The 25,076-nt window shown below is 38.8% G+C and overlaps 1 protein-coding gene across 3 annotated transcripts in view; it reads left to right on the forward strand.

Moving 5' to 3' along the window:
• Positions 1-5,713: 5,713 nt before the first annotated feature.
• The window catches only part of CDKL5 (cyclin dependent kinase like 5), a gene marked incomplete at both ends in the record, with an annotated part of 71,221 nt that continues 51,858 nt past the window's right edge, over positions 5,714-25,076 (forward strand). For all 3 annotated transcript variants that reach the window (XM_079542285.1, XM_079542286.1, XM_079542287.1), the window contains 2 exons: positions 5,714-5,777; positions 6,251-6,285. In XM_079542285.1, coding sequence (XP_079398411.1) covers positions 5,714-5,777; positions 6,251-6,285 — 99 coding nt within the window. The remainder of the gene's footprint in view (positions 5,778-6,250; positions 6,286-25,076) is intronic.

Genomic DNA, 25,076 nt, shown 5'->3' on the forward strand with positions numbered 1-25,076 from the left:
GATTAAGAAGCTTTAACTTCTTCCAAAGAAGCATATTCTGAGATCTTTGTTAAATACATTTATTGTCCCTACCTCCCCATGCTCCGTGCCTAAATGTTGGATGTTTCTGTTTGAAGTGAATGCTTACGTGTTGGACATCTTGTGCCAAATGAAACAGCGAAGACTTCAGCTGTAGCAGCTTCTGTTAAGCATTACCACCTGAACACAGGTCTTTCCTATTCAGAGATGGTACAGATAGAGTGAAAATTGCCCAGTATGTGTAAGGACAGGTAACGAAACATGTAAAAAGTTGTCACACCCGCAGCATACATCTTTGTTAGACTTCTTCTCCACTCGTAAGAGTCCTAAAGTGGAAGCAAATCCTTTCCTATCCTTCTGTTACAATTCTTGGGATCTGCTGTTCAGATCAATACTCTTATAATTGCTCTGTTTGTCACTGTAGTCCTAGAAGCATTCTGTGAAGAACCCACTCTTTTCAAGTTAGCCATAGAAGTGTGTAAATCTTGCATTTTTAACTCAGAATTGAATTCTACTCGTACTCAGGATGAGCTGAGCTAATACTTGGATCTGTACTTGCATACAGAAGGAAGAACAAGATGAAACAGTTGTCAGAATTGGTATTCTGGTCTCTAACCCATTTTCTTTTAGGAAGTGAACCAAATCTTCAATAGCCTGGAGCAGATTCAACCTCTTTTCCAATTTAGCACTTTCTATAGGATGGTAACTGTGACCAGGTTACTACTATTCATCTTCACCAAATTTCTGCCTTAGAATCATAGAATGGCTTGAGTTGGAAGAGACCCTTGAGTTGGAAGGCCATCTAGTCCAAACCCCCTACAATGAACAGGGACATCCACATGGGTGCTCAGAGCCCCATACTGCTTGAACTTGAGTGTCTCCAGGGGTGGGGCACCCACAGCCTCTCTGCGCAATCTGTGCCAGTGCTTCACCACTGTTACTATTTAACAATAACAACAACAACAACAAAAAAAAACAACAACAAAAAAAAACCACCAAGAAACTTCTTCCTTCTCTCCAATCTAAATCTCTTCTCCTGTAAGTGAAACTGTTTCCCCTTGTCTTGTCTCAACAGATCCTCCTGAAGAGTCTGTCTCCTTTCTTAGAGACCCCTTTTAGACACTGAAAAGGCTCCCAGGAGCCTTCTCTTCTCCAGGCTGAGCAGCCCCAGCTCTCTCAGCCTGTTCTTATAAGGAAGGTGTTCCATCCTTTGGATCATTTTTGTGGCCCTCCCCTGGACATGCTCCAACAGGTCTGTGTCTGTCCTGCACTGAGGACCCTACATCTGGATGCACTACACCAGGTGAGGTCTCAGCAGTGTAGAGTAGAGGGATCACTTCCCTCGCCCTGCTGGCCACACTTCTTTTGATTCACTCTAGAATACAGTTGGCTTTCTGGGCTGTGAGGGCGCACTGCCAACTTATATCCAGCTTGCCCTTCTCCAGTTCCCCCAGGTCTGTTTAGACAGTGCTGTGCTCAATCCTATTGTCCTGCAGCTTGCATTGATAGTTGGGGTTGCCGCAACCCAGGTGCAAGACCTTTCACTTGGCTGTGTTGAACCTCATGAGGTTCACCTGGGCCCCACTGCTTTAGCCTGTCTAGGTATATCTGGATGACATCCCATCCCTCAGGTGTGTTGACTGCACCCCACAGCTTGGTGCCCTTAGCAAACTTGCTGAGGGTACACTCAACCCCACTGGCAGTGTTACTGGTGAGGGTGTTAAAGAGCAGTGGTCCCAGTACTGATCCCTGAGGGACATCACTTATCACTAATCTCCTGAACGTAAAGCCATTGACCATCATGACCATCACGCTCTGGATACAATCTCACAAGCAGTTCCTCATCCATTGAACAGTCCACCCTTCAAATCCTTATCTTTCCAACTTGGAAAGAAGGATCTTATGGGGGACTGAGTCAGAGGCCACACAGGTCAAGAGTTTGCCTTTCTGGCCAGTTATGTGAGGATGATTTCCATTGATGTGTTGGTAGTTTTCAGTATATCAACAACCATTTAAAACCACCACCAGTGAAGTCAAGTTCTTACGGTGGTAGCAGTGTCAATAAAAGCTTGCTTGGAGGTGAACTTTGAAACCTCTAAGCTGGTGCAAGCAACTTTTGGCATTTTGCTTTTACATAATTTGTTCCATCTTTGACAGTCTTCTTAATTTTGCATTTATTTTTACCAGCTGTTCTTTTCCATGCAGAGGAGGATAGGTTGAAACTTAAAGCATTAAGAATATCTCACTTGCTTAATTACAGGATCTTGTTGCTTTTAATCTCTTCAGTTTTTTTTTTTCTTTTAAGCTGAATTTATTCTTTATAATCTGTGGTGGATATATTATAGCACTCCTGATGCATTATTCTATATTAATAACTCCAGAGAAGTTTCTCTTTTCTGAGTTTTCTGAAGTGCATACCTTGTATATTCTGCTGTACCACTTGTTACCATGCTTATAACTTTAATTATATTTTTCCTGAAAATCCTAAGATAGACATACACCTATAATGGGGAGGAGAGGGAGGAGCTGGTGTGGCAGCGATGCGGTGTGACTGACAGAGGCAGGTAGTGCTTCCTTTCATGTGCACACGCAGACAGAAGATGTGCCAGGGTGTGGATGAATGCATGACTGTCAGAGGCAGATACTTCCCTGCTCTGGGTTGTTCTGCCCTTGTTTTGCTGGTGAACGGATGGAAGTGTACCTAACCCTTTGGAGAATCTTGTTGTATTTTTGTAGTGGGTAAAAATAGTAAATGCTAAGATGAAGTTTACTTTTTGTTTTAGGAGAGCAAGAGAGGCATTTGCATGTTGGCAAGAAGCTTGTGAAAAGCTCATGGATGGCGTTGATGTCTGTTAGAGGTATCTCATGTTAGAGGTATCTGACTCAACTAAGTGAAAATTCTGCTTTTTGGTCTAGGTACAGGATATTAAGAATACTTGAGAATCTAACCATGTATTTCTTGAAGAGATTTTATTTCTCACGAAGTTTATAAAGATCAAGCTGTTTGAAATGCATTTTTTCCTTCTAGTTATTGATGATTATGAAATGAGTAGCATTTCTTAGAACTGAGGCCCTGAGATGAGTGGTTAAACTGAATACTTTGCCGTGATTCTTCAGTAGTCATGAAGAGAAAAGATACTGAAGAGTTTTTTTTTTTTTTTTTTCTAATGCTTTAATTTAGTTCTGCATTACATAAAACTGGTTTGTGCTCATTCATTTCAAAGTGTTTAGCTTTGCTGACTTGGCTCTGGGTTTTGCAGAATGCTGTGGTGGCACTGAGACCACCTCTCCCTCAAATGCTCTTTTAATTCAGTGTGCGTGATGCAGTTATTTTTCAGTCTTTCAAGAGCTTTTGGTGACAAAGATCTCCAGCAAGTCAGTGTGTGTAAGCCTTGTCTCAAAGCAGCTGGAGTTCTTTCTGTGAGAGAAAATGGGCCGAGTATGGCGGGTGGGCTCTGACCTTTGGTCTGTAGAACAAACCTGGGACCAGGTGGGCCCCGCCAGTCTGGATCTACTGCTGCCACGAGGGAGAAAGGTAGGAGAAATGGTGCTCAGGTGAGGTGGGACAAAGCTGTGGCATCAGGTGTTAGGGTGTGAATTTGCACTGCTGCTGGGTCTCATCTTTTCATCGGCTGTCCTGGTCATTCAGGATGAGGCTTTGGTCAGGCACTCCCAGCAGAGGTGTGCACAGGGCTGCCTCTGGAGCTGCACGGTTTTCTTTTGGGAGTTCCCCTCCATGTACATTTTAGTCATCTTTGCTGTCTGTCATGACGTGTGATTTGAGAAACCAGATTGTGTGTTTATCTGGGACAGTCCAAGTGCATCACTAATGGCATGTGAGCATTGATAAGCGAATTGGCAAGCTCTCACCTTTAGGGGCCTGCATGACAGTGCCTCAGGTGACCTGAAGCCAGGAGCACTTGTAAGAAGCAGCCTAATTCCTGGGGGCCGTGCTTCTTCCTGAGGGGAAACTGACTGCAAAGAAATCAGTGGGGAAAGAGGGTTATGTATTGCTGAGCTTGGGAATGAAAGGCTGGCTGGTGCATCTAACCTCTATTCTCAAGAAACAAAACCTAGCATTCCTACTGAAGCCTTTTCAAAAAGAAAGTAAATATGTGGCTTGCAAGTTATAGGCTTCTGTAGCTTTATGTGGTTGACGAACATTTTTGAAATCGTGAATGAGGGAAGAGAAACTTGCATCTGAAGAGGAAAGGATCTTATATAGAATATGCAAGGGAAGAAAAATTGAAGCGGTAAATCAAACACTGAAATAATCCATTACGGACTGGGTAACTTCTTTTAAAAACAAACAGCTGTCCCTTTTGCTCTAAGAAGTCACTGCTTCACTTTCAGAGTTTGTTCCCAAATTACTAGGGCTTGGCTAACTCTGGGGATCTTAATTATTTCAAAAGCAACTTCAAAACCATCTCCCTGTGACTTGCTGAGGTTAGCAGTGTTGATTTCCCTCCGCTCTCAAGTTGTCCTTCCTTTATTATAATTGACTTAGTGCAGGGCTTCTAGCCAGCACCCTTAGCTTATACTAACATAACAGTGAGACATCCTGTTTGGGTGAGCCAAACCCAGTGTCATTAGTTCATGCTTGCCCATTACACGTAAGTTAATTAAATGAATTTGCCTCTATTGTGCTGTCACATGAGTACTCCTCAGATCACTGGACTGTGGAAATCTCATTTTCTCTTTTCGCCGTGAAACTATTTTAGCTTTTTTCCCTATTTTAGAGCATAGGATGTATGCCTTAACTATAAAGGAGAGGGAAAGCAGTCTGAATTATTAAAACCAAGCCTAGAAGTTGCGTTAGTGTTCTGAGGTTATACAGGAGAAGGGATTGGAGTCTAACATGGAGGCAGCAGAAACTTTCTTTTTCCAGTATATATTTGCTTAGTTTAACAGATCACTTCTACCATGTTTAAAAGCGTGGGCAAAGGAACCTTTGAAAAAGTTTTTTACTTATTACATCTCTATTAAATAAGCTGATAAAAGTAACAATTTTCTAAGGCTGATCACTAGTCAGTCTAACAATTTTCCTTTTTTATTTTTTAAATGCTTGTAGGAAATAATTGCAGAATGCTTACGCTGTGGGGTCCTTTGTGCATTATCCTTTTGCTTTTGCAGAGAACAAATAATAAAGTGGCTAAATACAACTTGTTTTTATACATAGCTGTCAACATAAACTGAAGCGAGAACATCTGTAATTAAAGGTGTATTGTTGCTCACTGAAATAGTTCCTATCAATGTTTTGTTTGCTTCTGTCTTGTAGAAATGCGTGCAATGTGCATTAGTTATTAATAGACACAGTATGGGATTACAAAGGCAGCTGTACTCAGGTGTACATTCAATCCATATACATGGCCCTGGGTTGTACTGAGTGAGAAAAGTAGAAGCACATTGACTGCTATCATTATGTTGTACAATACTGGCGTGGTGTGTATATCAACTGCTGTGCTTTTTTATTTTTCACCAAAATAAAACAAATTGTTAATTATGCTATTTCCTCCTTTTTCCCCTCAGGAAGCCACTGACTGCCTAGGAATTAGGAAGGGCGTGAGAAGTCCAGTTGATCAAGGCAGAAACTTTTCTTTCTGAGAGCCTTTCCACATCTGCCTTTTGCAGGCTCTCCAGACGCTCCCCGTTGTGCCATGTTTTGTGGCTTTCTCTGTAGGAAGAATTTGTCTTGATGAAGATTCCTAACATTGGTAATGTGATGAATAAATTTGAGATCCTTGGGGTTGTAGGTGAAGGTAAGTAGTATACTTTATATAATCTGTTTATTTATTTATTAGATTTTACTTAGTCTTCTTGATGGTAAAAAGTTTTCATTTACAGAATGCTGCTTGTATCACATCTTGCAGAGAATAAATTGCTGTTCCTTAATTCCTTCCAATCACAATCTTTGATGAAAGGAAACGTTCGGGAAATGGCAGGGGTAGGAGGGGAGGTAAGAAAAGGAGAGACCAGTTTTGTTGAAATTGGCTGTATGAATTTCTTAAACGATACAGGATAGATGCCAACTGTCAAACTTCTGTTTGTATATTTAAAAACAACTTCAATGTTTTAAAAACCCGTTTACTTTGAAGTCTTTTTAGTTTTCACTGCACAAAAATTCAGTAAGGTGCTGTATGTGCAAGTTGAGGATGATACTGGGAACAATATTCTGCAACCTGGAGGTAACGGAGTACTCTTATCTTGATGCTTTTTTTCTGATTTGTTTCAGGAGCCTATGGTGTTGTACTTAAATGCAGACACAAGGTGAGTAAATTGCTTTAAATTAGAGATAAGTGTTGGTATTTGGGTAATACAATGACTTATCTTGACAACTGAGGTGTTGTTATGTTTTAGATATGTTGTAATTGAGCAGGGCTTTTCCTTGCAGTCAGTTATTCAGGCTTAATTGCAGTACTGTCAAAGGAAGCAGCCACATCTAGTGCAAAAACACAAGGGTTTTTTGTAGTGTTTGGTATCTGTCTGAAATATGAAGTATTAACAACTTTTCACTAATTTCCACTAAGAAAGCCTTTTTTGAAAATAAATAAGCTAATTTGGAGTGCAGTTTACTCTCCATCAGTCTCAATTTGTATATCAAATGAATTGCCCAATACCTCCATATAAGTATTTATCTTTCTTGGGGAAGAAGAGGTGGAATTCCCACCACTTGTGGTGGTGGACAAATAAAATACAGTAAGAAAGCACTAACTTTATGCTTATTGTTTTCCATCTTGAAGAGGAAGAAGTAACACCCCTTGCCCTGAAAACCCTCTGAAAACCAAACAAACTTCCTTTTTTCTTTTTCTTTTTTTTTTTTTTTTTTAATGGATGTGATGGTGTTATGAAGGGTGGTTACGTCTGTACTTTCTGCTCATCAGCACAGATCTAACGTGCTGTTTTCAGAGCTGTAATATAGTCACAAGAAAGTATCTTTTATTTCAGGAAAGTAAGGCATTTCAGAATCATAGAATGTAGTGACTGGAGAATACGTAAAAGTTATTTTTATGTAGTTCATACCTTGTTCTAGAAAATAGCAATGCTCTGAAGAGGACCTATGCTCCTGTTGTGGCTTTTAGCAAATACACAGAAGTCCTTTTGCACAGGACACGTAGCTATATTTGGAATGACTTACACTGTTGTACTGAGAATTTGGAGCTTGCACTTTGTAGGTAAACCTTGTTATATAGCACTGTTGGAACAGTTTTTTAAAGGTAATTGTAGCTTTTGTTTCTTAACACAAATATCTGAAATTTTCAGAATACCACATAAGATCTCTCACCCTCTAGTAAAACCAGAGTAGATCTCTTGTTACTTTCTTTCCTAGCTATATGTTAAGTGTAGTTATCAAAAATAATACGAACACATGATAAAACTGAATGTTAATGTTGCCCTCACTTTTGGATGTGATACAGGTGACTGGAAAATAAGTATGAAAAATGGCTATATGATACTTCAAATAATTTCAGCAGAAGAACCTCTGGTTTACTTTCTTGCATATATTCTAACTTGTCACATGATCTGTGCAGATAAATATGCATTGTTTTGACAAATGAAAAGGTGGTGAAAATGAGGACTAGTCAGGCAAATAAGACTGATGAAAACATTAAATAGTGTATTTTATTTTTGCAAACCTTAGCTCTGGATGCATTTGTTTCAAGATACAAATGAGTCTCTAGCACACATCCTCTTGGAGATATTGTGCACATGCATTATAACAAAGCTAGTTAGTAGTTCCCTACATTATTATTTTCTCTCCTGGATTTCGTGCTACTTGTTATCTCTTACTCTTGCAGTATGTTAAGCACTGGCCAGACACATGTAGATTCCCCTTAAAAAGGGAAAAACATAGAATCTGGGGAGATTCTATGTTAGGATGAAGCACTGTCTGCCTTGGGGGAGACTTGATCCCTTTCAAGTATGGCTTTGTTAAACTTTATATTTTGAGATAATTAGAGTAATAACACTGGATGTGTATTGTAAAAGATCTGGGTGGTGACGATGCAGTTTATGCTGGGCAGGCCCCTTCTTTATGGAAAGTGGACACAAGAAGATTCTAGGATTTGCTGCACTGGTGAGTGAATTTCCAGCTCTTTGTGCCATTGGCAGTGTCCTAATCTGAAAGAGCTTGGTACTCTAAGATTGTAATGCAACGGCAGGCTTATCTGAGTTGTCTGAGTTCCTGTAAGAATACCTTGCAGCGTAACAAATGACAGGAGAGGGATGGCTTTCCTTCAGCAGTGGAAGGTGCTTTTTCCTACAGCCGGTGAAAGGACACTGAATTTCTTTGACTTTCATTCAGCCTTAGCAGAATTATCTGCAAATGCAAGGCTGTGGTTTTTGTGTTCACTGTCTGACGGCTGACTGGCTGTATCTAGAAATATTGAGTTTTAGTAAATGATTCTTCCATGTTAGATGTCTGCATGTAGTGCAGTTGAACTTTGAGTGCATTATGCAGCGTTTTTTTTGTGCTCCACAAGGGAGGTCCAGAAATGGTGTAAAAACTAGAGGGTGCTGCAGTAAACAAGCCACCTTCGGTCATGTTCCCTCAGCATGCACTGCTTTTCTTTTTGCACAAGGCTAACAATTCTGTATAACGATTCAAAATTGTTTATATTCATCTTTACAAACAGTGATAACGTGCAAGAACCAAATTCTCAGTGATTTTTAAGTCAACTGATTTCCGCTGTATTAGAGAGAAAGTAAAATTTGCATCAAAAGAGGAGTGGGTCCTTAATTGAAACATTCTGTGATATATAATCCAGTAGTGCTTCAATAAATAGGTAGCTTTTTGTTCCAGTGCATTTCAGTGGTGTTTGTATATGGATTTAAATTGGAGGGAATGTGCTAAGGGGTAAATACCTTGTCATTATTTCATGATTTTTTTTTTTTCTTTGCTAGCAGAATGTTGTCAGGAAAACAAGAGTACCTCCTCTAGAATGACTACGTTTATGTTATTATATAGGATATTTCTGTTGCAAATTCTTTACTGCTGCTTCTTTGTAAAGTTAACTTGTTTTTCTGCTGTTTTTTTTTCACTGTGAAACTAATATAAATGTTAAGAATAAAGCAGAGATCTGAAGTTCTGAGAATGTTCTGAGAAGCTTTTTTTCATTAGAGGCTATTTCATAAAGAAATACACTGCTGTTGCTTTTGAAAACACTGGAAATACATTTTATTTTCACAAGACATAATAAAGTGGGCTGTCTTGGCTAATTTGCTAGATCTTGTCTTTCCTGAGAAGAAAAGCAATTTTAGCAGTTCAGCTATGTCAGAGATCAAAGCTAAGAGAAAGAGACTTCATGTTTAAGATGGTTTTATTTAATGGGCAAATAATGGAACAAATATTTACTTCACAACTTAGTCTTGCAGCGATGGGGTGTCCAAAGATGAGCATGCTGAGAAATGGAGAGCAAGGGGAAAAAAACAATTGAGATGTTGGTGTGAAAAGTGAATGTGTAGATGCACTGCAAGATACACTGTGTAGGGAGAAAAGTTGAAAACTGGAGCTGCAAGTGAGGAGGAATCTGTAGAAATGAGGTTAATGCATCACTGTACAGCTGGAAAGAATGGAAACAAGTCTAAATAGACAAGATGGGAATACTGGTCTTCATTAATGAGGCAGCTTGCCACGGGATCAGACTGGAGAAGAAGGATTTAAAATTGTAGGTAGTAGGTAGTCAAATCATAGATGTTTTATTAATATGGTGTGTCTGGTTTGAAGGTATTGATTCTGATCTCTGCTTTACGTCCCATCTGCAGAACATACCTACTGTTTTGTTTATCTAACCAAGGTTTTATTAATATTCACTTGAATATTTGATGACTGAGATACCTAAAACTGATCATTATATAAATAAGAAGTTATGGTTGCTGATGGTCTTCTACTTTGGAGCTTGCAGAAATGGGGAAAAAAATTGCTGGAAGAATGCAAAGGAGAAGTTGCATTCCCCTGTGCATTTGGATGTAGCTTTTAGATGATGTGACTTCTCTAAAAGCATAGTGGGATTTCATCAAGTCTCCCAGGTTTGTTCATGCTCTTGCCCCGTGCTGTGTTACCAGAGTCTTTGGAGCCGGAGGGGATGTAGTTTAATGATATAGAAATGTTATGCCAGTTCTTGTATGCACAACATCTCCTGTCTGATAAGATGTTTCCCTGGTCCTTTGTTATAAAGTGCATCTGGTTTTGGTGTTCTTTAGTGTATTTGAGATATTTTTAGACATTTTTTTCTTAAAGATAAACATCACTGAATTTCTGTATTTAAAAACAAAAGAAACTTTAGTTTATAGAATAATGTGGCTACTTCAATGTGATGAAGGTGGCTTCAGTGCAGTGAAGAATAATGAATAACCTTCTCAGTAGGTTGAATACTTGAAGGCATTTTCCTCTTAACCTGATATTTAATTTTGTCCTTTTTGAGCCCTCACTAATACTCTTTCATTGTCTTAAGATAAATTTTGTGTCTGAATACCTGAAAGAAATATTTACAGATCTTTTCAAGAAAAGTGCAGTATTCTCATTATGTCATATAAACATGGCTGTTGTTTTTTTTTCTTTAACCACTAGATTTCACTTGAGCACCTCAACCTTTTCCACATCTTTTATCACTACTGAACAGCAGAGTACAGTTTCCTTGGTTTTCCCTTTTGCTGTTGTGTAACTATAAAGCCCTTTACTTTGCCATTTACGTTTACAGTTTTTCAAGTGATGTGATCTTTGGCTTTTGAAATATAACTCCTGCATGGTGAAGCAGTTTCTTTGTTTTTCGTCAGGTAGCCACTTTCTACTTCCATGCTATGTGTGCTGCTGCTTTGTGTTTGAGCTCCATCAGGAATTAATTTCCTGCTTACCAGTGTTGCCTGCCGAGTTAAACCACACCACCAACTCAGACCATTTTCCCAGCATTTTGCATGGAAATGGGCTGGTCCAGTACTACAAGAAAGCCTTCCTTGAAGAACAGCCAGCTCTCGTAGATTCCTTTGCTCCTTAATGCTGGCTTTAAGCAGAGGGTAAATGTGTTCTTTTGGAGGATCAGGATTGTAATTCTACTCTTTGTTTTGTTTAGTTCTTCAACATCTCAGATCATGGGGTTTTGTATCAAGAGATGCTGATCCACTATAATCTCAGTGAGAAAGGCGAACTGTATAAATGCAGCAAGATCCAATGAGCCTCTGATTGGGGTGTAGCACACTGTGCCCACAGAAGGGGTTATGCCATTGTCATAACTTGAGCTACTATAGGATTTTCTTAGAAGAAAACAACTCCGTTAATTTCTACTGTCAAACGGAACGGATATCTGTGTGACAACTTCTTGCTGTGCTTTTACGTAAAGGCAAAGCCATACAAATTTTGTAGTCAGTAATACTGAGTTGGAGCTGCAGGCTCCTTTGGTACAGAGATCTGGCTGAGTTTATCCTTCAACCATGGAATTTATGCAAATAAACAGATCTTAAGATTGAGCTGCACCTGTTATACACAGCTCAGCACAGACATGGACCCTACTCAGGTTAACTGTGACATAGATCCCCAAGTTCCTCAGTGTGTGGTGGTCTTTGAGCCGAATGACTGCATGTTGTCGCTGTTTCTCAAGCTGTCATCAGCCTTCACATTTGTATTGGCTCATTGAGCAGATGTCAGGAAATTGTTTTCTGCATCTTCCAGCAATCTCCTGGTTGTCATGATATTTTGCCCTTTCAGCAGACGCTGCAGTACTCTGTCTTCTGTGAAAACTGGGTTTTTTTTTGTAAGGCTTCCTTTAAAAAGTTTTGTCTGATCTGCTTTGAGTGAGTGTTTTGAAGCAGATGTCCACCCTAATGGCACTGGTGCTCTGTCCTCCAGCCCTCAGGCAAAAACTTTAGGCTTTCTTGTTATCCATTTCAAAGCAAATGTCTGTGCCTTCAAGCCTCTCCTTTCCAAGAACCTCCTTGCTTTTTAAGCTTGTCCTTCATGAAGTTGTCTGTGTACCTGTTCATGGCACCATTTCAGTCATGCAGGCTGTTCTGCCACAATGTGAAATCTTAATGAGTGATGTCAGTAGGGTAATAGTACTGGGCTAACAGTTCAGATAGGGCGCAGTTGGTAGAAACAGGAGTTGGCAGGAGTTCCTCCTGTTTGTTTCCCTTGACATTTGTGTGCAGGTATGAGATCTGATGATTTTCACAGAGGGAAAGAGAGTGCTTCCTGCTCATAGGAAAGTTGGGGTGAATCTGATGTTTATAATAAACCATCACATTCTGAACTAGGTACTAGAATCCCTTTTCTAATTCATGTGTCTGCTGATGTTTTTAACGTTCTTACTTACTGGAAGTCAGCTGACTGTTCTTGTGTTGATGAGTTTCCCTTTTTGTGTCAGAATTAAAAGGTAAGCGTTCATGAAGGAAAGCTGCATTTATCTTGAGTATGTTGATGTTACTGACTATCTTGCTTTAGATCTATCTTTCAAGGCTCAGGTTTCGGCTACTCAGCTAGAGAAGGTTCTACTACTGTCTGGTATTCTAACTCCAGCATATTAATTGTGCTGATTTAAAAAGCTTCTGGTCCTTGGTGTTCTTATTTCACCATAATTTTATAATACTGTGATAATTCTAAGAGGCTGTACCCGTGTTCAGAAAGTATATCTAGACAGCAGATACCAAGTTCATACCACTCCAATGCTTAGCTGTGGAAAAGTTGCTTACAAGTCGAGAACAAAAAGCCATATGTATAATGGTGGGAAATGAGTCTTGTCAGACGAACCAGATTTTTCCTTCAAAATACTGAGTTGAAGTAGAGTTGGGGGGAATTGTGACAGTCTGCTTATGTGAGTGAGAACTGTACCAGACTCTAATCAAAGTTTCTGGGTGAATTCTGGTTTCTAAAGTTGCATGGATTTGAGATCTGACTGATCAACAGACTTCAAAGCAACTGTAAGTGAGCTAAAGAGAGGTATTTATATCTGGTTTTGACATAGAAAGATACCAGGGAAAAAATGGCTATTCAGTGTTTTTCTGAATGATTTGAAGGTAAATGTGAAATTACCACTGTTAAAAAAAATTATGAAAAACACACTGAAGTGGTCAGTAACAAAAGCTAACCTTGTAGGGCATTTAGCATTATGTGTTAATAATTATGAATCAATTCAAAGCACATTTTAAATATTTCTTCGTATATAATTGACTTTGTAAATTAAAATGTTTTCAGCAAAGTCTGAATTAAGTCAGGAGCATTTTTGAACATGTTTTACTCTTTCAGAGTAAAGCTGGAAGCTGACTAATGCTTAGCGTTTTCTTACCTGTTACCCTTATCTGCACACGAATTTTCATTTTGAATTGGATGTGTTCACTGGCTCAGTTTCTTTAAAAGTGACTTTGTTACAGGTAAACAACAGATACTGAGGGGAAGAATATAAGAACAGGACAGGTGTACTGTGATAACTCCCACAATATACACAGCCTCTAATTTGTACTGTGCTATTGGGAAGTCATTATTGGAATACTCTAGCACAGATTATGCCAGCAGTGTTATTTTCTCATTGCCTTATCCCTTGCCTAAATCCTACTTGTTGTTTAAGTCCTCTATTTGACCATGCATATTGTTTAAAATATCAACTGTTACTTTGGAATGCTGTGTAAAGCATTTTGTCCTTACACTTTTTTTTACATGCCATCAATTTACAAGCAGCTGTCCTTCACCTACCAACAAGTGAAAAGAGCAGTGCCAAATCCTACTGATTTAGGTCTGAGGTAGCAGCAGTAACAGTGGGAGAATGTGATATTTTGTTCTGCCTCTGTAAAATCCTTAAAAATTACACTGATCTTTGTCTTTGATTTTTTTGTGTTTTTAAAAGGAACACTGCTAATTTTCACTGCTAATCGAATGTGTTTTGGTTCTGTAGCAAGCTGATTGGTTTCAATTGTGGTAAAGCAGAAATCTCTGTACACTATATAGTTTCTTTCAGTAATGGCAGTGTGCATGAGGAGGATTATTGCACTTAATATTGTTCCTTAGGCTAGAGCATAATCAGATGTTCTTTGTGTAGGAATTGCTTGCAACACACGTAGCAAATGTGAAAACATCAGCCTTCTGAAGTAAATGGTGTGTGCCAGTTGTAAATGTTTCTAGTAGCCAGAGTTGAAATCTGTTGTTTCAAGTTCTATGTGAGGAAAATAGAACTATTAGACAAGCTGTACTGCTGCAAATCATATCATCTCTTTGCTTCAGCTTCAATATTGGGTAAGAAAAACCTTCTGAATTCCTTATAGAATTCTGTCTTGAAATATTTATCATGTAGTATTTCTTTTGTGGACTTCCATTCTCAGCTTCCAAGGCATTCACATGAATGCAGCGAAAGGCAAGCTTGATAAGCACTAATTCATTTCAGTTATTAATTTCCTGTACTGGTAGATGAATGTTATACAGCACACTTCTTTAACTGCTTGCTGTGCCAATTGGATGTAAATGTGGTAATGAAAATTGATGCATTGTGGCATTATCTATACGTGAACCTCAGCTTTTTGCATAGTCCTGTCAGTTTTCTGTGGCAGGGGAGAACAAACAAATAACAGCATATGGTAGACTTTAAATGTTCATGCTATGAACTGGTACTTTTTTTTTTTTTTTTTTTAAACTAAGTGAAAGATTTGTGTAGATACTGTCACTAAAATATCAGATAGCTATCCAGAACAGAGAGTAGAAATTGCTGAGATTCCCTGGTTTGAAAAAACAGCTAACTGTCAGGCATGGAAAAGAATGCAGAAGTGGCACCCGTGGATGATAAGTATGTTAGCAGAGTATGTTAGCAGTGCAGCGCACTGCTTGTTGGTCAGCCTGGAGAAGGGCTGTAGACTTTCCTATGAGAAGGTGCTGCCTTCACACAGAATCATAGAGTGGTTTGGGTTGGAAGGGACCTTTAAGATCGTCTAGTTCCAACCCCCCTACTATAGGCAGGGACACCTCCATCTAGACCAGGTTGCTTGAAGTGCCATCCAGCCTGGCCTTGAATGCTTCCAGAGAGGGGGCATCCACAACCTCACCAGGCAACCTGTTCCAGTGTCTCACCACCCTCGCAGTAAAGAATTTCTTCCTCTGTGTCTTCAAATCAGCCCAGGCTGCCATATGAAAGGTCCCTTGTACGATACTCTATTCCTTTACCGCCACCTTTGTACTTGTTGTGTTCTGAGCCCTGCTCAGATGTTGGGCAGTAGGCAGTATTCACTCTTTTTTTTTTTTTTTTTTTTTTTTTTTTTTCTTCTCCCCAAAGCCTAATTTAGACATGGGGAGGTGTGGGGGAAAGATGAGAGTTTCTGGAGAAGAGAAACTAACATGGTGTAGGAGGAGATATTAGGATTCTTTTTTTTTTTTTTTTCCCTTTTTTTTTTTTTTTTTTTATTCAGGAGTGTTGAATTCAAGCAATACAGTGAGAGAGTGTTACCATCAGTGCCACAAGTTGGGATGGCTTCAGTGGGCTTGGACATGATAACACTGGGTAGTGGCATTCATAAAGTGCAAATCTGAGTGCAGAGGAATTGGGTGCTACTGAAGACTTTCAAAACAAGAAGGGAGAGGGGGAAGTGAATGTGATCATCCTCTAATTATGCAGAGAACTGAAGGGCGAGTGGCATATAAACGAGAGTTAAAAATAGGATGAACAGTACATCGTACCTTGGGAAGGGTATATGGAATGTGTTACTGGTAACTCTTGACTTAAGTCAAAGAAAAGTGATTTGTTACAATGAAAAAGAGAAGTTTTATTTATTTATTTCAGTTCCAGCATCTTTGTCATCTTAGTGGTTGTTAATTAACCTGACATCTCTGAATTTTCTTCTGTTTTTTTTAACGAAGCCGCACACCTTTCTGGTGGACTTGTGTACAATGGGCTGCATGAATTCCTCCTATGCGTGCTGTTTTTTAAGTGAAAAATTACCGCTGATGCCACAGGTGACAATTTTCCTTGGAAAATTGCCAATAAATAGACCAGCTTCTGGTAGAGCGTACTCATATTTGCAAATGGATGATATAGTTACGCTTTGATTAGTACAGGAATTGTATTCAGACCTGCAGCAGTATGTTCAGTGGCTTTCCCTTGTAGTTTTCATTGCAAGCAGCTTGTAGCATTATATCTCGTTTTAAAGCACTTGTAAGTAAAAACTTGATTTTAAGTACATGTGGTGAAATGCACAAAGCAAAATTATCAAGGCAAGTTATTCTTTTTTGCAAAAAGCTGAAAATGTTGCACTGAGAACTTAAGAATCTGATAAATATTTCTTCAAAGCGACATATGAAATTGAAACTGGTGAGGATTTCAGACTTGATTTAGGGTCTTGGATCATTAGGAAACAAGTGCTGTAGGCTAGGTAACTTATAGATAATAAAAATTAATATGTAGGAGAAGGAACAACATGGCTAATTCTAGAGCTTCATCTGTAGTACTGTGAAATTGCCTGAATATGAGATTACATTTTATTCTTGTCATCAAATTGCAAAGTACTGCATAGCGCAACTCTTGGAAAGAAAATGGAATGTTTAAATTTTAGGTCAATTGTTTTGTTTATGAAGGACTCTTACAGACTTAAAATTCTGTGGTACGTATGAGCAGCTCTACGAATGCTAGGTTAATCACTGATCTCTGTACTTTAAAGTCTGATAAGAGCACAGTTCAGTTTTTGAGATGATCGTTATTAAATGTACCATGGTGAAAGTGAATGGATTTGGATCATCTAGCTGGCTTTCAAAATCACTTGTGGAAACCAAGTTGACCTAAAATGTCACAGTACTAAATGAGTGTCTTGAATATTCCAATTATGTTAACTTGTTTTCTTAATTGTTCATGTGAATCTAAAGCTTCCTTTTTAGACTAGGAGTTCGGGAAAAGGGACACCTGGTAGTGAAGGTAAAACATTAACAGAAATAGAAGCTTGCCTAGTATTTCACTTTATCTTGCTACAGGCTTTTCTTGGCACATCTATTTTTCATCAGAAAGGATTACAGTATATTTTTAAATAGTAAGCTGTCCTTTTGCATGTCCTGGTTAAAGTAGTTCTACATAATTACTCAGTTTTGTGTAACTCCTAATCGGTGGAATACCCTTCTAAAATCTACAGAAAATTTTCATTTCTTTTTGGCTGAAAATTATTTTCTTTGGCTAGAAATACTTTTAAGGTACAGCACTGTTAATTTCTCATTCAAAAAGTGAATTGTGTTTAGCTGTATGTGGATGATAAAGCTCAGTGCCTCTGCTTCTTGCATACAGTTGGACTATTCTTTATCAAAAGCCAGCTTCCTCTGTTTTAAAGGGTGAATATTGAAGCTTCTTTTTAGTGTAAGAGAAGAAAACAAACAAAAAAAACTATGTTTTGATTTATAGACTTTGTATTTTCATTACATTAGCCCTGAATTACTTCTGGCTTGCACTGCTAAGTGAAACCCATCTTCATACAAAGGTATTTTAATAACTTAGAACGTGGTGGCTTAACTTCGCACTTGATGAAATATCTTTTATATTTTGGAGTTCTGTTTTAATTGTGTCAAGATGTATAGCAAAGTGAGTCATTGTTTCCAAATAGCACAGGTAACTTTTGGTTGGAAACAGATAGCAACACTGCTCTTGTTTTATGGTTGCCTGTACCTTAAGAACTCTGATAAAGCAGCTTCCATTTCTTCTTCCATGTGAATATTAGTTTGTGTCATTGTCTTAGGTGTCTCATTTTCAAAGCATGAACTTGTGCTGCCTTTACTGAAGAACTAAGTTGTCCATAAAATCAGTTGACCATAAAGTGCTTTGAGAGAGAAAAGTTCATTTGCATGTTTCTGTACCTACTGGTCTTCCAGACAACAAATACTCTTCGTAAGACATATTAAGGATATTGTTGTATATGTTTCCAATAACAGATTACCGTGAATACCAGTGTACTGAAAATTGTGAAGCAGTTTCCTTGTACTTAACTTTGACTGAACAATGTTAACTGGCATTATCAATTTATTTTTTGGATGTAAAAAGACTTTTTTAAATTGTAAAGCTTTCCAATATAACTGAGGATTTGTAAATGTGGTCATGAGCAGAGATAGAGAAAGGTGAAATTCTAGGATCAAAAAAAAACTTGGTTGTTTGCTTATACACCCACCTCCTTTTGTGACAGTATACTTCTTGATCCAGAGGCAAGCTATCTTATTGAAATCAATTAACATTTCCAACAGAGATGGAGCAGTGCCATGATTGTGCTCAGGAATATGTTACAGGCAGTGCCATCTGCAGAGCACAACTGACTAGCTTCTACAGGATCAAATTTCCTGTGACTGTGTGAAGGATTCAGCTGAATGACACGTACTTTTTTTTCCTCAAGGCATCAGCTAGTGAAGAATGGTGTTAAGGAATGTACACAAGATAGTATCTAGTGGAACTGCAACCTGGGTTCTGAACCTGCTCTAACTTTCTAAGTCTGTCATGCTTCTGGTGTTACAAATGTTGCCGTTGTAAGGAAGAATCAGCAGAAACTTTGCTAGTTATGAAGGCTCAAGGGATGCCAAACAAAATCTATTCCATGGACTCTAGTAGGCTTAAAATAACTACATAAAAACCCATATTTCTATTTGGAAATTCTGGGATGTAGCATCCCTCAACATCCTTCATCCAGGTCCCTCAGATCACCAGATGTCCCAGGTGAATCCAGTATCAGAGAATCAATGAGGGGAGACCGGACTGCCTATAATATTTCTTACTTTGCATTGTCGTGGATGTTAGTGAAATTGACGTGTTTATGTTGGCAGAGTTTCTTTTATGTTGACAAAGATTCTTTTGTTGCTGAACCAACATCCCTTCAGTTTCACATGTACATGTACAGAGCCATATGCAAGTGCACGTGCATACACATGCACATTTCAGTTCAGTTAATGAGCTACAGCAAGTGGTTTCTTCTGGTCAGTTTTAGAAACCATTGCCAGCCCATTCTTTCTGTTGCTCCCTGAATAGATTTTTATATGCACTAGTTAGTTATGCTGATCCTTTTTATTCTCACAACTCTAAGCACCTGTGTCTCAGAATGAGATACGAATGGCAGTGATTCTGTTGGTTGATAATGTTTTTATATTATTTACTATGCCTGGAGCTTTGGAAATACGATTTTTTGTTATAGTGTTGTTTTAACTTCGTAAAAATCTCACATCTGGAATTGTAGTATAATGAAATCAAATCAGAGTTAGTATTGGCATGAAAGGCAGTCAGCAAACTGCTGCTGGGATTATTGCCTGTGCTCTGTACCAGCAGAATGCTTGCTGCTATACCAGCGTACAAAGGACAGAAGGCAACATTTATGTGAAGAAGCTTTGTTTTACATGTCCAGGTTAGACACAGTACTGCAATGAAGCTCCAAACTTTTTTGTTTCTCACAGCTCATGTTTGGTTTTTTTCAATATTTGTTTCTCCATATTCAAACTAAAGCAGCAGCATTGCTTTTAAATATTAACAGATAATTTCGTTAAGTAATAGATTGGAAAATTTTATTCCATGAAGAATCTAAAAGCTTTTCAATTATGCTTTATTCTTTCATGTCCATTTAGAATAATTCAAGTGCTTTGGTATTCAGAGAAATATAGATCTAGGCCATCAATATATAATATACATTCTGAATCCTTAATTATTTTTTAGACAACGTTTCACATAAATCTTAAAGGTTTTATTCAAGTATCTTATCTGAAACATCCTCCTGGCAGCTTAACATAAGAAAAGCAGCTGCTTCTAACAGAGCCTTTTCTGAATGTTATTTAAGGCTTTATTGATCTCAGGTAGTATCTTCAATTATGGTGGGAAAAGGAAATGCAAAGCTTCTGCTGGAGGTATTTATAGCTTTATGCATACACTCATTGGAGAACATGTACTTTGTTGTCAAATGTGCAAGTTAAAGAAGATGGGTGAGCTTCAGAAATCCCAGTCTTGCTGCTAGCTGTGCCAGATTGTTTTGTGGGAAGTGAGAACTGATGCTGCACAGTTACATTGGCAATGGAGTTGTTCTTACTTCAGTAGCACAGTTGGGAATACTTGTATCTTGCTTGTGTATTGCCAATGCAGTCCAGTGGACTATGATGCTACCAACATAGTGGTGAAACTCAAAGAATGCTGACACGGAGGTGGTAATATATCTGAGGTTCCTAATGTTGGTCACTGTTTCTTTATTTCTAAAATATATCTTTGAAAAACTGGTTTGTATGCCAGTTTGTGCGTGTGTGGGAAAATAAAGCATCCAAAGACAAAGTCGCATGACTTGAGTGGAATTAATCCTACCCATTGTTTCAGCGTATGAGTCTTACATAACTCAACTCTTTAGTTTGTATAAATGAACCTCCAAAAAGCACCACATACTGTATGAAAATGGGTTAAGTTGGTATCTTTCTGGCTCTCCCTCTTTTACTAGCTCTGGGGAAAGCTTTGACAATGCATATTGGATATATAACTCTTAGCTGCCTGAAGCTAAACAAGACCAGCTCTACCTCAGGAATTGTTTGAGGTTTGCTCTAGATGTATTTAGTCTCTTTAAATACAGAACACACATGTTCTCAGTTTAAATTTAGTTTTGGAGATTGCATCTTCTATTTTGGACCTGAAGAAAGGCTTCAGGTTTTTGGCTCTTTTTTTTTTTTTTCTTAAACCAGTAGTTCTAATAAAAGAACATTACCTTTCCCCCTCAGATTCTTCCTTGCTTACTGTGATAAGGCTTTTTTGCACATAATTTTTTAAATTTCTCAAATACAAAATTCATCATCTAACACCATATGGATACCCACGCAATTGTCACACAGCTGTCAGCTTTTAGTATTTGATACGGTGTAGCTGGTAGCCTGTTGCCTTCATTTGCTGTGCATATCAGGGCTTTGTGGAATGAGACTCATAGATAGTTTCAGTGAGTTTGCAGCTATTCTTAAGTTCTCATCATTCCTTTGCTTTCAGTAGAGTTGGGTTCCGCTAAAGCTGTAGGTATTCACAGATTCATATTCTTATTTGTTACGCTGTTCTTAACGCTGATTTCTGAATCCTGTTTCTTTTTCCCAGTTCTGTCTTTTAATATATTTTCAATCTGCATTTTTTTTTTTCCTTCTCTTCCTAGTCTCTTAAGTTGCTCTATTCTCTGATTCTCAGTACTTAATTCTTTTCTTTTCTCCTCCCTTTTCTCTCCACCTGTTGTTTCTAGTCTTTGGGGCAATAAAGAGACCAAGATGCTTTCCCTTATACCAGCAGTATTTCTTTCCCTTTTTACAAGTCTTATGAGGAGTGGCTGAGGGAGCTGGGATTGTTCAGAGAAGAGGAGGCTCAGGGGAGACCTCATGGCACTCTACAACCTCCTCAAGGGAGGTTGTGGTGAAGAGGGATTTGGCCTCTTCTCGCAGGCAGTGAGCAGGACATGGGGAAATGCCACAAGTTGTGTCAGAGGAGGTTTAGGTTGGACATAAGGAAGAACTTTTTCTCTCAGAGAGTGGTCAGGCACTGGAATGGCTGCCTAGGGAGGTGGTGGAGTCGCCGTCCCTGGCAGTCTGGATGAGGAGCTGCAAGATATGGTTTAGTGCCTGTGGTGGCAGTGGTGATGAGGAGACGGTTGGACTGGATGATCTTATAGGTCGTTTCCAACCTTGTGATTCTATGATTCTAAGAGTTATTTCGTTGAATTTGGGCAAACTTTCATGGTTAACATAAAGTCTACATAATAGTTTTTTTCCCTGACTTAGAAGTAAATGTGTGTTTGTATGAGACCTAAAGGAGGGATGTATGAGATACTCTTATCAGTATGAGTAACTTTTCTAAGAACAGCTGTTTTTGTTGAGTGTTCTTGGAGCACATGTGATGGATAAACTTTTTTTTCCCCTTTTTGAGAAAATACACGTGCTGATTTACTTGTGAGTCCTCAGATGTTTGTGGACTCATTTCAGGTAATTTCTGCAACATTTTCTCAATTTAGGTCCAAAGCTGAAGTTTCAGATATGTGACACAGAGGTAGAAATGCATTTTACCCACACATCTTCACAAAAATAGCACTTTCTTCTTCATTTCTTTAGTAGTAACAGAAGTCTTCATTGGGTGCAGTTTCCTTTATTTCCTCATGTACATTTAAATTGGCGGTCAGGCACTGGAATGGACTGCCCAGGGAGGTGGTGGAGTCACCGAGCCTGGGGGTGTTCAAGGAAAGGCTGGATGTTGTGTTGAGGGACATGGGTTAGTGGGAGCTATTGGGAATAGGTGAACGGTTGGACTGGATCATCTTTTAGGTCTTTTCCAACCTTGGTGATTCTGTGATTCTATGAAATGACCATACAACTTGTTTAGAGGCAGTTCTGCTGTTCCTCCAACTTTTGCAACAGTGAACAGAACAGTGTATATTTGAGGTTTGAATTTCACCAGAAGAAGTTTGAACTGGATTTTAATCCTTGATACTGTTCTGTAATGAAGAGACGGTCTCTAAAAGGAATGCAGTTTTAAATGCTTGGCAGAGCAAAATGTCAGTATTGTTAAGAAACAAGAATTTGTTGGCTAAAGGACATGCTGTCTGTCTGCTCTTGAAGAAGAAGTGTCTGCCTTTCTTTACAAACCTGAATGCAGAAAATTTGAGAAGAAGTAAAGGTGCCCAGTAAAACCTATTTCAGTATGTAGACTGAAACAAACATTAAGATAAGAAAAAATCAACTAAATCAAAAGGGAAGAAGGAAAGAGTGTTGATTTATGTAGAACATCCATCAGTTTGGTAGTGTCAGCAGTGAGAAGTGGTTGGTGGCAAGTTGGGAAAATAATTCTTCTCTATTAGATGCTAAATTAGGTGCTAAAACTAATTAAAAATTGATGACAAAAAAAAGAGAAGCAACTGGCACCTATAGAGAACTTCCCTGTTATAATGTTAGCCTAGAACATGGCTTTGTGAGCACAGGGTTGTCAGCAAAAATGTGTCTGAGGGAAGGAAGGAAAATGTGAAAGAGCAAAAATGTTACAGCATTAACAAAAATACATTGTTGGGGGGGGAATTATTGCCCCCCTTCCCCCCCCCCCCCCCCCCTCCTTCCATATTATAGTTATCTTAATCAAAAAAGTAACCAAGCAACTGAGGCTATGAAATGCAAGTGTTGTGCTGTTTCCTGTTCAATCATCCCTTCCCTTGGGAACAGTCTAAATACTGTTACTAGAATTCTGAAAAATGAAAATCGTATTTCTGAGCCTCATTGCTACTTGGGGGAAAAAAGAGATGCCATATGAAGAGAAGGACTTGGAATGGGAAACTCAAAGTTACTGTAGGCAAATTGTTGCATAGCCAAAAATACAGTGAGTTGTGGCCAGCTTACCAAGCAAAACATTTACTTTTTACATATTAAATTGCAAGGACAAGACAGTGTTACACTACTTTGCGTGCCCAGAATGGGAAGAAGCAGATTTCAACTCGAAACTTGAATAACAATAATAAATGGAGACAATTGTGAATTAATTTCTTTTTTAATTAGTTTAAAAACAAAAACAACAGCACAAAAATGTTTCTAAAAATCTGTTTTTGCTCATGACTGGAAAATCACGATGTGATATCCATGCATCTTGTGGGCTGAAATAAAGACAATTTAAAAGGAAAGAATGGAAGAAATAAAAAAGGGATGCTCTGATGCTGATGTTTAATATTCGTGTGGGGGGTGAAAGGTGCACTTCAGTTGCCTAAACGTGAGCTTCTACTGCTACTGGTGATACCTGGGGTAGTGTGCCTTAGCTCTGCTTTCTGTTGAGGAGGTATGCATATCTATAAATCCTCTGCCATTTCTGCAAACACCATGGGAGCGCTGCAGATACCTAGGGGATCTTAAATGTTGTTGTTAGGGGAACACAGTAATTTCTGGAGCTAATGGTAGCTCAGGGATCTCCAGCTCTGACTGTAATAGTAGCTGGAATTCCTAACTCACGTGCAGATATCTGAATTTAGATGTATTAATCTGAAACCAAGTTCCAACTGAAGAGTTTCGGTCGAAGAAACCTGCTTGACAAGTCTGTCCACATTTAAAGTGGGGCTTGTTTTTAGAGGTCAACACATAGGAGGAGGAGCTGAGGTTTGCTCAGCGCAGAGCAGAGGAGCTGAGGGGAGGCCTGACAGCGGCTGCAGCTCCTCACAGGGAGCGGAGGGGCAGCGCTGAGCTCTGCTCTGTGTGACAGCGACAGGGCCCGAGGGAACGGCGTGGAGCTGCGTCAGGGGAGGGCAGCTGGGGGTCAGGCACAGGGCTGTGGGCACGGCCCCAGTGCCGGAGTTCAACACTCTCAGACACTGGGTTTGATTTTGGGTGGTGCTGTGTGGAGCCAGGGGTTGGACTCCATGATACTTGTGCATCTCTTCCAACTTGGGAAGGGACTTTATGATTAATTCTTCTTTTTTTCTTACACGATAGAAAAAAAGCACCTGTCTGTTGATAAGAATAGTCACAACAAGGTCTAGCCAAAAACAAATTGTCAAAGTGCCAGATTAGGGAAAACAAAAAAAAAAGTGCTAAAGGTTTCTGGCAGAAGAAAATAGATTGTATCAGCTGCGAAAGTTGAGATTTCTGAGTTGAAGTTTGGATTGTGCTTTCTGAAGTTTAGCAAATCATGCTGTTTTGATGCTCAGAATTGAAATTAAAAAATGGAAGAGTCAGATAAGGCTGTAATATTGATGCGTGTTTAAAACAGAAGTACTTCCCAATAAGCTTTACCTGTCTTGGGTTACCAGGTACCCAGGGAAGGAGCGTTAATACAAACAGTTAGGAAAATAGTTGAGCTACGTGCATCTTGTTAGTCTCTGCATTTATGGCAGCAGCAATCTCATAAAAAAGGACCATCAGTATCATAAAGCACAAGTTGTCTTCCTGTTTTTTTCTACTTCATTGTCACTTGTATTTCAGGCATCCAAATTAAGTTGTAAAAAGTAATTAAGCATGCCGGTAGCTGTCCAATACACTATTATACCATTTATTAAATAGCTTTCTCTTTACCAATTTTCAGGTTTAAATGAAAGTAAGGAAAATAAGTGATATAGAATTGGAAGAGGATTGTGATCTGAAACTGAAAAGAGTACTGAGTTTTCAGTATCAGAAAATATTATAGCTA

Source organism: Tetrao urogallus, assembly GCF_951394365.1.
Source record: "Tetrao urogallus genome assembly, chromosome: 1".
In the NCBI taxonomy this organism is placed as follows: Eukaryota; Metazoa; Chordata; class Aves; order Galliformes; family Phasianidae; genus Tetrao; species Tetrao urogallus.